The sequence below is a fragment of the Trachypithecus francoisi genome, unplaced genomic scaffold, assembly GCF_009764315.1.
Source record: "Trachypithecus francoisi isolate TF-2019V2 unplaced genomic scaffold, Tfra_2.0 Lachesis_group13, whole genome shotgun sequence".
Lineage (NCBI taxonomy): Eukaryota > Metazoa > Chordata > Mammalia > Primates > Cercopithecidae > Trachypithecus > Trachypithecus francoisi.
In genome coordinates, this window is record NW_022681458.1 from 69,169,921 (window position 1) to 69,183,211 (window position 13,291).

At 42.6% G+C, this 13,291-nt stretch overlaps 1 protein-coding gene across 5 annotated transcripts in view; it reads right to left on the reverse strand.

Moving 5' to 3' along the window:
- Positions 1-13,291, reverse strand: part of RAPGEF4 (Rap guanine nucleotide exchange factor 4) — a 317,379-nt gene that overhangs the window by 17,250 nt on the left and 286,838 nt on the right. For 4 of the 5 annotated variants that reach the window (XM_033231110.1, XM_033231107.1, XM_033231108.1 and 1 more), the window contains 4 exons: positions 8,648-8,773; positions 8,085-8,263; positions 5,107-5,197; positions 1,430-1,480 (listed from right to left, as the gene is read on the reverse strand). In XM_033231110.1, coding sequence (XP_033087001.1) covers positions 1,430-1,480; positions 5,107-5,197; positions 8,085-8,263; positions 8,648-8,773 — 447 coding nt within the window. Of the gene's footprint in view, positions 1-1,429; positions 1,481-5,106; positions 5,198-8,084; positions 8,264-8,647; positions 8,774-13,291 lie in introns of those variants that run through there. The other variant, XR_004441700.1, reaches the window with a different exon arrangement.

The following is a 13,291-nucleotide window of genomic DNA, read 5'->3' on the forward strand; positions in this document are numbered from 1 at the left end:
CTGGGACTACAGGTGCCCACCACCACACCATGGTAATTATTTTTGTTTTTTTTTAGTAGAGACGGGGTTTCACCGTGTTAGCCAGGATGGTCTCAATCTCCTGACCTCATGATCTGCCCAACTCGGCCTCCCAAAGTGCTAGGATAATAGGCGTGAGCCACTGTGCCCGGCCGAGACCTGTATTTAAAAAAAAAATAAAAAATAATTTGGGAGGCTACTTGGAAGGCTGAGGTGGGGGGATTGCTTGAGCCCAAGAAGTTGAGGCTGCAATGAGCCATGATCGCACCACTGCACTCCAGTCTTGGTGTCAGAGTGAGACCCAGACTCAAAATAATAATAATAATAAAAAGTTATACTCAATATTTCTACTGCATGGGGGTGGAGGAAGTGTCAGTGCCACTAACCCCTGCGTTGTTCAAGGCTCAACTGTATTTCTGAATCAAATATAGCTACAAAAGAAAGGTAGACTTACACAAATTGATTTGTGTGTGTGTGTGTGTGTGTGTGTGTGTGTGTGTGTGTTGAGATGGGGTCTCACTCTGTCACCCAGGCTAGAGTGCAGTGGCCCAATCACTACTCACTGTAGCCCCCACCTCCTGGCTCAAGCGATCTTCCCATCTCTGCTTCCTGAGTAGCTGGGACCACAGGTGCAGGCCACCACATCTGGCTAATTTTTGTATTTTTTGTAGAGACGGGGTTTCGTCATGTTGGCCAGGCTGGTCTCGAATTCCTGACCTTAAGTGATCCACCCTTCCTGGCCTCCCAAAGTGCTGGGATTACAGGTATGAACCACTGGGCCCAGCCTGATTTGTGTTTTAAAATAACTTCACTTATAGCATGAAAAAATTTTTTTGTTTTCCCTTTCTTGTTTGAAAAGGAGATTCACCTACAGGAGCCAAGGTGAGAGATTTCCTTTGAGAGCAAAAATGAAACCTCTACTGTAAGATCCCCCTTTTCCTGAAGGCCCACCTTCTTCCTGGGTGTCTGGCTCACTCACTCTCTGCCCTGCACGGCCGATCCCTGTTCCGATTTGCCCTCTGAAACCTGCCCATCACTCCCAGCAAGCCCAGCTCACTCCTTTTCTGTCTAACACCTCCCAGTCAATGGGGAAAAATAATTTTGGCAAGCCAAGGAAAATGCAGCTTCCAACCCATAGCCAACCTGAGCTGGATGGACAGGACCCTATTACACTGCTTTTCTTAGTTATACAAATTGACCTTATGCGGGACATAAGTCCTCTTTAAGTTAGTTCCTGAGGGTGCCATTCATTAGTCAGACATGCTTGTTTTAGCAGCACTAAAAGGGATCATAAACTTCTTAAAGTCATACAAGGACAGATAAAATTTCCGAAATGAGAACTTCAATTCAGCTAATCAGAAATTGGATTAATGTAGACAGTGAACAGAATAAAGAAGCCACTGTCACTTACCATTAAACTTTCAAACTCCGCATAGAACTTCTTGAACTTGCTTGGCAGTTTCTGTTAATGAAATGAAAATGCCACACGCATATGTCAGATTCAATATCTAGATATGTATCATGGGTTACCATTTCTAGGGGAAATATATTTCTATTGGCTCTTAATCAAACATCTCTGAGACAGGCCAGACTGTAATCTGTCCTGTCATTTGAGAATAATCTTCCAGAATATAGAGAACTTGCCTTTTAAACGTCTTTAACCTAATTGAACCAAAAGTAACTGTGAATGCTTTGGAGTTACTGCTTTTATAATGTTTTCTGAACTGGATGATTTATAAAGAGGACTGCATTCCCCAGACTATAAGAGGTCTGAATATACCTCCCCCGACACTTTTTAAAACTCTCTGATTCCCACAATCAGGAATTTAGATTTCAGAATATTAGCAATAAAAGAGCTTATGAAATTATCTCTTGCAACTCTCCTCCTCCCTTACAAGGTAAACAACATGAGAATAAGAATTTTTATTCGTTTTGTTTACTGACATTTTTCTCAGTGCCCAAAAAAGTACTGGGTACATAGTACTCCCTAAATATTCATTTGAATAGATTAAGCCTGTGTTTTACAGATGGAAAAAATTAAGTCTCACAGTTTCAATGACTGGCCCAGAGTCACACAGCTGCTTCTCATTAGAGCCTGTAATTCACATCCCCTGCCTCCTTTTCTGCTGTCTCGTCTCTCACATGTGCCATGCTTTTCTACATGAGCATTTATTTCTCCCACATGCCTTCCTATAGTACAAAATTGGACAGCTCTATCAATTTACTGATTTCTCATGTTTTTATTTTGGCAAATGATTCAACACCACTTACTGCACCCATATATCTACACCAATAGATGAATACTGAATCATCTTGCAATTTATTGGTTCCTACTTTGCTTAGTTCCTGAGTTTTCAGTAAAGCCGAACCTTTCACTTCTCTCTTCCGACAAGGCCAAGTCAAGACAGAGCTGTGTGATATGTTTCCCATCCCAGGACTAGGAACTCATCAACCAACCCCTGGGCCTCAGAGACTCCTGGGTCATCTGGGAGGAGGCTTTGAACAGTAAAGCCTACCTTCAACAGCTGATTCACCAGTTGGGCCTCTGCAGTCCACAGAACGGCTCTTCTTGGCTCTTTCTCTTTCCTCTCTCAGTTTGTCATTTTCCATTTAAACGTCTGTAAAACTCTGATTTTTGTTTCTAAAAACTAGTCTCCTGTATATCCTCCAAACTCATTTTTCTGGCATTTCAAGTTATGGTTCAGGAAAACCTGATGTCCTCACTTAGAGGGGACTATTCAAATGGCTGAAAGCTGGGATGGGCATCAGAGGATGCCAGGATCTCACCCCACACAGAGCATCCAGATCTCCACGTTATGCAAAAACATGGACTTACTGAATATAGTCCATTTAAAAATTAAGACTGGATTATGTTTTTGGCTAGACCTCTGTCATCTGTTCTCTTTCTTTACTTAGCTTTCTTTTAGTTCAAAGACAGTAGGGCACAGGGTAATAAAAAAATGTTTCTTTCATTTTCAATACTACTATGTATTCACTCCCCATGCTTCTAGAGCCGAGTTTTCAGTAGGGCCATCCTGCCAGTGCAGGAGGCATTTGGTAATGTGTACAGGCACTTTTTTTTGTTTTCACAGCCGGGGTGGTGCGTGGTAAGAGCTGCTTCCGGCATCTGGTGGGGAGAGGCCAGGGATGCTGCTAATTGTCCTACAACACAGAAGACGTCTCCACGACCAAAAACTGTCCTGCTCCAGATGTCACCAGGGCCGAGGCTGAGACCATTTGCTTCATCTCAGCTTGGTCTTCCTGCTCAGTTTTGAACCCTTCCCTTTATTGTGTGCTCTGGCTTTCTTTTCTATTTTGTTCCTTGGCTGTTCCACACGTATCCCCTAGTTCCGTGAGGCCAGGCGCCATTTCTCGCACTGCCTGTGTGGTCACTGTGGTACTCAATGGAGTTGCATGGGAGACTTTTGGGAGGTTTTCTCAGCAAGTGCAGGTATATAAACTAGAATCAAAGGTGCTTAGGAATGAAATCTCCCCTACAGAATTATAGAATTATACTTCACCTGAAACAATAAACGCTTATAAATGATGGAAGGATAATTTCCTCTTTGCAGCAATATTCAGTGCTGAAAACAGAAGCTCATAGACTCACAAAACTCCCATCTCTAGTGAAACTGAAGGACTGGCCAGTTAGCTATCTCCTTTTGCTGCCTGCACCCTCTTCAGCAGCCTCCTATTTTTTTCTTTAGACTGGGAAAGGGGGTTCAGAGAGTGTTTCTCGCATGCTCTGTTCTTATTGTCTGGCTGCTGATCTGTGGTACCCACACCTGGCCTCCTTGGACCCTTTGAGGCTTTACGGTTTTTAAAAATGTTCCCAACCAACTCATTTGGACTCTGTGGCAGGGGGATTAGAGGCTGGAAGCTCTGGGGAAGGCAGACTCTTTGCAGGAGGACCCTAGGTCTCCAGCGATCCCAAGAACCTTGCGCTATAAAACGAGGGAGCTGCAGTATGGCTTTGTGCTTAGATCTCTTGGCAGCACAAGCTCCGTCCTTTTACTAACTGGAAGATGATATAGCTGCGTGGCACGCAGGCCTCACCAATTCCCTCATTCCTATATTCAGGGGATGAGCTGCTGTGTGCTGCATCTGCCTGGAATTTTAAGAGAAACCCAAGACAGAAGGACTTGTGAGGACCTGCCCTACAAACAATGGAAACATTTAGGAGGGACGGGAAAAGAAAATCGTTGCAAGAGGGACATGGGGAAGAAAATAATTTCAGAAAAGCATTCAGAGATGCAAACAGCTGCCTTTAAGCACCATTGCAAGTTGGGTCTCTAATATATACTCCTTGCCCTCTTTCTGTGTCCCACTTACACACACTTTTTTATTTTTAGCATGAGTCTATTTCTGTATGTATGTTCTATTAGAGGTTAGTATTTCTTCAACTATATGCCATGTGTAAGAGGTCAAGCACATTTTGAGTACAAAGCTAATAATAAATGAAGATGTTTTCTAGCTTGAATACCCAACTCTCGACAAACCACTCATTATATTTGCTACAGAAACTCACAAAACACCTGCCTCACTTTTGCCCCAAACTGAGTATTAGCCAACTGTTGCTCCTTTCTGCGGAGAGAAGTCTGCTAGGTGGTGAGGAGACACTTAGTACTCAACTGCTGCAAACAGTTGGCTTCCTGGCTCTTCCTTCCAGAAGCAAAATGAGTACTTGGATAAAAATGGATCAATTAAAGATAAGATTTATGGCAAAAGCAACAAGCAGACATTTCAGAGAACAATAGAATCTATGAGCAAAACTTATGAAGTCATTCCAAGCAATGTGGGTCCTTCATGTTACACTTAGGAACTGGACTTATTTTTATTTACATTGTGTATATCAAGAAGTAGACATCTCCTCATCTCCCCTACTCTCCATACACAAAAGGACAATATCTTTTAAAAATTCTCCCTCTGAGACAACTGGAAAAAGGAGACAGGTCACCTCCCTCCAAGTATACCACCTTTCCCATTGTTATACTAGTGTGAGTGATATTTCTATTAAAAAGCTCACTGGTGAGCCTGTGTTTTTATTCCTAAGGCAAAAGTCACAGCTGGATCCCAGCTGAAGCTTACCTCCCACGTTAGTGCCAAGCGGCTCACAGCAACGTTACTTAGTCCCATGACGATGGCAAAAAAGGAATTCAGATTTTTATACTCCTTACAGCTGAAACACAAGAGATGTGTGTTTGAGTAAAATGTTACTTCTGAGTGAGATAAAAAAAAATTAGAGTTCTATTTTTCTGATAGTCATTAATATTTGTCAGGACTCATTTACGAGAACAGGCAATGATAGATTTAATGCACTGTAAAAGTTCCACTTGGGTGACCACGTTCTGCTGTTTGATTTCTCACTGTGGTTTTAGAAAGCTGGAAGACGTTGGCCATTGAGGTTTGGGATTTGAGAAGGAATTTAAAGACCTACCCTAGGGGTTGTTATTATAATCCCAAACTTGCTAAAAGCCTTGTTGGACCTAGAGGGAAATATCTCATGGGGAAAGAAAAAAGGTGAGATGTCCTTGGAGATTTCTAGACCTTCAGCCTGAAGGTGGATACCCTCCTCTGGCAGCTTGAGAGGGCACTAAGGGAGTCTCACGGCTGCAGCCACCATGGCTTCTACCTGCCATGCACATGCTTCTAGTTTGTTGAAAAATATCAACTTATAAGGCCTGGTCTCTATAGGCTGGGCACTTAATCTCAAGGAATTTTAAAGCTGAGAAGTAACCTAAACAACCGACCAATAAATAACCTTTTCTGTGTTTTACTGACATCAATGAAGCTGATCATTTTGAATCTGTACTTATGCCATTATTAGCTTTTATGAATATATGTTTGGGAATGAGACATGTGGAAAAAAACAGAAATTCTTATTAGAATGATGATGTTTAACACAGGTACTTGGTTTAATTTTTTAGAAAAAGGAACCCCAAATTTCTTCATACCAGGTCCCTGAAAAGGGAAGGAATTCATTTTGCAATAAGCATAAATCCTTCACCCTGAATCAATATGGTTATCGAAATTGACTATATCATAATGAAATCCTGTTTGGATTAACATTTTTGAAACAGACTAAATTGTTGCATTTGCTACGCATTACAAAGGTAGCAAAGAGTAATTCTTAAATTGTCTGTGTGGAGAGGGAGAACATATTTCAGAGAAGCTAGTGTGTATGCTCCCACTGGTGTGCTGGGACAATGGGCCTGAGTTCAGGGGCTGAAGGTTATTTAGAAGACACCTGGGGCTAAAGGCAGGTGTACGATGGCCTCTATGTGTTTGCCTTTGTCTCATTAGATGATCTTGAAAGAATAAATGCAGGGCTGTAGACCTGCCTTTCTAGTCACTGCCTTGTTATCAGCTAACTTTATCACCCTATGTAAGTCATGAAATGTCTCTATGTCTCAGTCTCCGCCAATGTAAACAGAGGAATTATAACATCTGCTTCCACCAACTTCACACAGCTCTGGGTAGGCAAAGAGCTTCAACCAAATATGTTGAAGTTCTCTAAAAATATCAAGTAAAACAGATGCTACTGTCACGAGGTTTCAACCTCATTCTTGTAGATCTCGGATTTAAAAAGTCTGCAGTCTTCTTCAGCTGGGCTGTGTAAACAGCTTCTCCTATAGGACAGCAAACTCAGCACGGGGCTTAATAATGGTTAAATAACATAAACTAATGTATACTGAAGGCCAAGTCCACCTACTCGTTCACATAAACAGAAGGGAGAGGGATAAGAAAAGCAAAAACTTAAAAAAAAAAAAAAAAAAGTCCTGGGTGTTCTGAAAGGCTCTCCCATGTTGTCTCTGTAAAATAACAGGATCAGGCCCCAAAAGGTTTTCTGGCTTCCCACGTTTGTGTGCAGATTGCCTCTCTCTTCTTGTTGCACTGGGCACTGCCAGGCTAAGGTGAAGAGAGAGAATGTGCTTCTTCTAACAGGAAAGCACATCTTGTCATAGTTTCCATAATCAGCTCATTCCAAATACGTCAAGGCATTTGTCCATTGCCATAAGGCTGTTCAGGCTACCAGGGAAAGTGGCTATATTCTGAACCAGAAATTCATAGGCACCATTTTACCAAACCTTTCTTAAAATAGCCAGCTTTGCCATATTAACAGCAGCTTTTGAATCCAAGGGATTTAGTATTCTATTGAACCCTCAAGTTGTTGGCAAATAATTTCAGGTGTCTGGCAAACTGATATCTATAAAATGTCAAGCAGCCTTTACTTCTTTGTTTAGCCCAGGAAATCAAACTCCATGTTTGATTTTGGGTCAAGAAAATTGTCTAGCTGGGATCACTTGTGCTCTCAGCCTTCCTGTGTGCTAGAGCTCCCTGCATTTAGAAAGGAAAGAAGTCTCACAGCCACAGGCCACATTTAGCATTTTATTTTTAGCACTGTGGTGATACCAAAAACATGGAAGTAAACAGGAGGTTGTCAGGCATATCTAAGTAGCAGGAGAAGATTAAATTCATGTCAGGGAGAACTCTAACTGGCCCCTGCAGTAAAAAAAACTGTTTCCCATGAAGTGCTGTTTAATAGAATATTTATAAGATGGAAGCTTCTTTTTCTGATGTTTATAGTGATGATTTTCATGTACCAGGTTAGCTTGCATGCATTTTACCGATTTAATTCTGGCTGGGCTGGATGTGCTGCTGTTCATGCATGCTGCACTGCCCTCTACTGATGAGAATGTGTCATGCTGGACACTGACTTCAAGATCCTTTTCAACTGAACTTTCGAAGTATAAGGGAACTTTGTTTAAGGAAGGAATCTTTAAACTAAAGGAAGCAAAACCGTCTGAGAAGAAAGCAAAGAGTAAAGAGAGGTCACAACTTCGATTCCAGCATCAGTGCTGTAAGAAGTTAATTCATCTATTGATGTTTAAATGCTACAAAATCTAGAAGAGATCCATTACGAGAGTTTGATTATTCCTAAGACCCTGTGTTTGGCCCTCTAGCAATTCCTAGATCCTGCTTTTCTTTTTAAGGTGTAGTCTAAGAAGACAAAATGAAAACAGAGCTCAACATTTTTTTTCTGTTTCTAAGCTAAATATACTTACTGGGCTGCTATCTTAATAAATTTTTTTAATAGCTGAACACGCTTGCTGAGCTGAGAACAAAGGCAGATCTCAGTGACGACCCAAAACTGAATTTCATTAAATCTCCTCAGGAACAAATCCAAGTTTGCTGTGGTCTTTTTAAAATTATGCCTTCCAAATGTGTGATAGATTAGCTCCAGCTAGAAAAGAAAGGAAAACAATTTCGCTTATTTGTTTTTAAATCAAAACACCAGCTAGGTTTCTCTATTTGTCAAGACAGTGTTTTACTGGTCAGCAAATGTGAATTCAATCAGATTTGAAAGGCTTCCATGAGGCTTGTTAAATATATAAATATAAACTAGGTTTTACTGGCTTAATATACACAGGAAGACATGGCATACTGTAAAGATTTTTCTTTAATACTCAAAGGCTTTATAGCAGGCTTTATTTATAAACTCAGTATGCAAAAGAATTGTCATGTGGTTTCCATATTGTAGCACATATTAGCACTTACAAACTAAGCAATACCAGCAGACTTTATCCTTGCTATCTGAGCTCCTAACCCATCTGATCCTGCATCTTACCTCATGCACGCAGTTGAAGAGTTCCCAATCATAAATTGTCATCTGGTATGCTAAATCTTTGGAGCTCATCAGTTCAAAAGTTCCCACTGTTCCAATAGTTGGGCCTTCCTGTTCTGGTAAGGGAGTCTATGAATAATAATGCAAAAATATATCAGAAACTCAACACAGACAAGTATTTAGCACTGAAAGCTTTCAGGAGTTTCTGAGGGGAAAGGATTCTGGAGATGGATGCTTTCAGGAATATCTGGAAACTCTGATGCGAGATGCCTTTGCTCACAATGCTAGTTGCTTCAGTGTCGTCTGTATAGTCACCAATCATCACTATCATCAATTCCACTGACCGAAAAATGTGAACCGCGGCAAATAAGATTTAGTGAAGAGTGACCTGTGGAGGTTCTCTTCTTTTCCACTCGGGCCTGGGAGGTCCCTGGAAACTCTTCTTTTCCCTGGTAAAAATGGAAGAAGTCCTGGGAGACTTTTTTCTCCTATTTCCCACTGAAGCTGCTGTAAAGCAGGTAATGGCATGGCAGTTTGGGACGTTCATCCACAGTGCTACTTCCTACTGCCAGTGGCCATGGTAACACTGCTGCCTCTCCATCTCTTGGGACACACTGCCTGGGGTCATGAGGGGATGGAAAGCTCTGTGAACTGAGGTTACAAATGATGTCTGATTCCTGTACTCTTGGGCAGATGTTGAGCTGAGGATGTTATTCGCATGGTCATGGTGTTTGGGGCTAGACATTAGAAAACCAAACTCTGCTACTTTCTGGAAGACCCCTCACTAAAAGTTTCCATCTGACTTGCTTATCTCAGTTTTATTTTATGAGAAATGATCTAAAGTGTTTTTACTTAGGAAGATGAATGAGACGCATATATGGGAAGTGCATGTATAATGCAATAGATTTATATCTAAATAGGCAACATATACATTACAAAGTTCCAAAAGTCACAAAAGTGGCTAGCGCAGTGGCTCACGCCTGTAATCCCAGCACTTTGGGAGGCCAAGGCGGGTGGATCACCTGAGGTCAGTAGTTCAAGACCAGCCTGGCCAACATGGTGAAACCCTGTCTCTACTAAAAATACAAAAATTAGCTGGGCGTGGTGGCATGTACCTGTAGTGCCAGTTACTCGGGAGGCTGAGGTAGAAGAATTGCTTAAACCCAGGAGGTGAGGTTGCAGTGAGCCTAGATAGTGCTACTGCACTCCAGTCTGGACTACAGAGTAAGACTCCATCTCCAAAAAATAAAAAATAAATAAAATAAAATAAAAAATAAAAACAAAATGATGCTAACTATATTTAGATACTATCCATGTCAGAAGTCCTAATATTATACAAGATCCATCATCATTTTCATCATCACTGTATTCTACAAATGCCTACTGCATTCTGGGCACTAGAGAAATTACATGTTCTGCAGGTAGACGGTCCTTGCATTTGGAAGTCTACAGTCTAGGAGAGGACCAAGCAAGCTTACAGTTGAAGGGAATCAACTCTATCTGGCCCATACAGCACTCCACACAGACAGCATCTGCTGCTGGTCCTTATCTGCATGTATAAAGGGACAGAAGCAACAACACAGGTGACACCCAGGTATAGAGATAAACAGGAGGGGAACATGAATGGATTTTTTGGAAGTTATTGGGTATTTGGAATGAATGTGTGGTCTGAACAGGATCTTGAAGAAGCTGGGCTTTAAAAGATGAAGGAGACAAGCTCGGGCAGGTCAGAATAGCAAGGTTTTCCCTGAGCATCCAGGATGGTCCCTTGGGGTGGAAGGACAGCGACAAGGGCATAAAGGTGGGGAAGCTGTCATGAAACTTGCTTGGCAGGAGCAGAGAGCACAGGGGATCCCCATGGACAGCGTGAACAGTTAGTAGCGCGTCTTCGTGTACCAGATTAGGACGTTGTGTTTTGTAATAATAATAGACCAGATGAGTGTCAGCTTTAGAGAGCAAGTGACTGTGAATATAAACCCTACTCTAACTGCATAGACTTGGATTGATTCCCTAATCTCTTGAGTGTCTGTTTCCAGCTCTGGTAAACTGGGGTCATGATACCTATCCCTAGGCTTGTTAAGAGAACTGGATAGGGATGATTTCAGTGAACCATGTAAATACAGTGCCTGGCACAAAGGAGGTCCTCTCCCCCAAATCAGTTCACTTTCTAGAAGTGCTGCAGCAATGCAAATGCACAGAAAAGTGTGATCAGTACAATACCTGGATGTAGGAGCTAAATACTGTTGCTCCCAATTTACTCTATGCAGGGGACAGGGGGCAGGGAAGAAAAGTGATTCCAAAGTTTTAAATCTTAGGGAACAAACCAAAGCTGATGGGCAAGAAGCATATGGAAGCAAATGAGGAGACTGATTTCAACCAGGGTAGGTCCCAGGTAAAAAAGGCTGGGGAAGCTTATACATTTTAGGAGTTAGGACTACCTCTCAGAGGATCAAACTGGCCCTGCATGTTCTTCCTTCCCTCTTGCAGCTGCTGTGAACACAGCCCCTCTGCTGCTCTGTGGAGCTGCCCCTCCTCCCAGCAGGAATGAACGTTATTCCTGCTGTTCACTCTCTCCTCAGGATTGGAGATTCCCAGTCCACCTCGCTCTTTCTTCTCCTTGAGGCTTTAATAACTTTACGTAAGGTGGATACGTTTACCTAACAACACAGGGAAGAGTCTAATATTAAGAAATATGCAAAGTTCTTTTAGTCGTGGATGCTGGTCTATCACTCCTGCATCCCTTTTGAGAGCAACAGAAAGCTCTGTTGAGCCTCAACTTTTCTTTCAGTGGGCAGGGCTCACCAAGTCTCCCTCCCAGCAAAGGGCAAGTTGACCCCTTCCATGAGCCAAGGAAGAGGCAATCTGAGCAGCAAAAGGTGCTTCTCTCTTAGAAGTGGGGAATTTAAATGCTCACCCTGGACCCCAGGGAAGTGTCTCCTTGGGCCATTTTCTCGTACATAGCTCTGTGGAAATGTCCTACAGATAAGGCACAGCAGAGCTTATGTGGGGCCTGCATTGCCCAGACAGATCTGAAAGCTGCCTACATACAGACACAGAACTCTCATGCATTTTCTCCCCATGGTTTTTGAGCCATGATTTCTTTGCTAAGGCTGGAGAGGGGTAATTGGGAGAACAGCATTGTTATCCTCCCATTTTCCAGATGAGGAAACTAAGACATAAAAGCGATGTGCGGATTGTCAGTGACAAAGAGATGGCTAAGGTGAGCCACCTGGAGCATCTCCCTTTCCTCGTGCTCCCACACCCTCTGTGTCTAGCTCTGCTGTGGCACTTGTTACACTGCATCCTCACTGATCACATGCTGGGGTCCCTCACTACACTGTTTGTTCACTGAGGTCCACGGACCACCATGGATTTGTCTTCAAGACCATTTCAGAGCCAGAACCATCTACAACACCTGCGATGATGTGGTAGGTACTAAGTAAAAGTCTGAGGAACCAGCAAATGGATAAAAGTAGAATCACATTATAGTACAATGGAGATTTATAGGAATTTGCTCTGTACTGACATTTATACTTAAATAAAATGTGAAGAGAGTAAAGTTTCAGAATCTGAACCCTTAACCACGAGGCTGACTTGCCTGCATTCTACTAATTCTATTGTAGACCACGCAATGTAAGACTAAGATCGAACACTAAGACTTGTTCTATTCCAGGCTGCTTGTGTTAGTCTCATCTCTCTGGCTTGGGCGTAACTGCGGTAAGGACAGAGGCTCTGAATTTAGTGTCTCACAGAAGCCAGCACAGCCCCAGGCACAGAGCAGACCCTGCAGAAGCATATGTGGGTAGATCAGAGAGTGTGGCCAACATTCTCTACCGTATCCTCTGCGAGACTCCTCCTCAATGGACTGTCCTCAAAGGGAATCTTTAGAAAGCCAGAGAAGGAGCTCCCTGTCCACAGTTATGTGAGGCAGGTAAGGTTTGGCCACTCACAGCACAATGAATGGCAGAGCGCTGATAGGGAAGAAGTTTATGCCCAGGGTACTCAATGCAGAGAACATTCCTTCCAATGACAGAGGCCTTAAAACAGAGGACAAGCAAGGATTAAGAACTTGGAAGGCTGCGGGACTGTGTGCCAACAAACAGAGGTTTAGAAAGTTAGTATCAGACACCACAGGGAGCTGAAGACAGTCCACACTCCCTGTCTCTGCGCCACGTCATTTGGTACTGCGGCCAAGAACCTACTGGCAAGAGTCCCCAGCACCCGTGCAGTAACATGTCACATAGCACCTTTGAAGGGGCTGCAGCTGGTCTGGCTTTTTAGGGCTTTCCTTTCCAGGAGAGGGCAGCACGACTCATTTATGACACTTTTTTCAATCCCTCAGTATTGAGAAATATTTATTTAGAAAGCTATGAGTGTAGATGACTGAAAAAGTACACGGAAAAGGCTGGGGACAGACTCAGATCTTATAAGGCTGGTGGTTGAGGAAAGGTGAGTGTGCTTACGGGCTGTGATGGATGAGGGATTAGCAGGAAAACTAATGTCACATTTGTTAAGTTCCTCTCCAAGTGAATTCAAAATATGGTAAAAATCCACCTATCCTCACTGGAGTGTACAAAATGGTACAAAAAATCAGGATTATGATGAGCCCGAAACAACCTCTAAAAAGTCCAAGGAAGAGAATCTTGA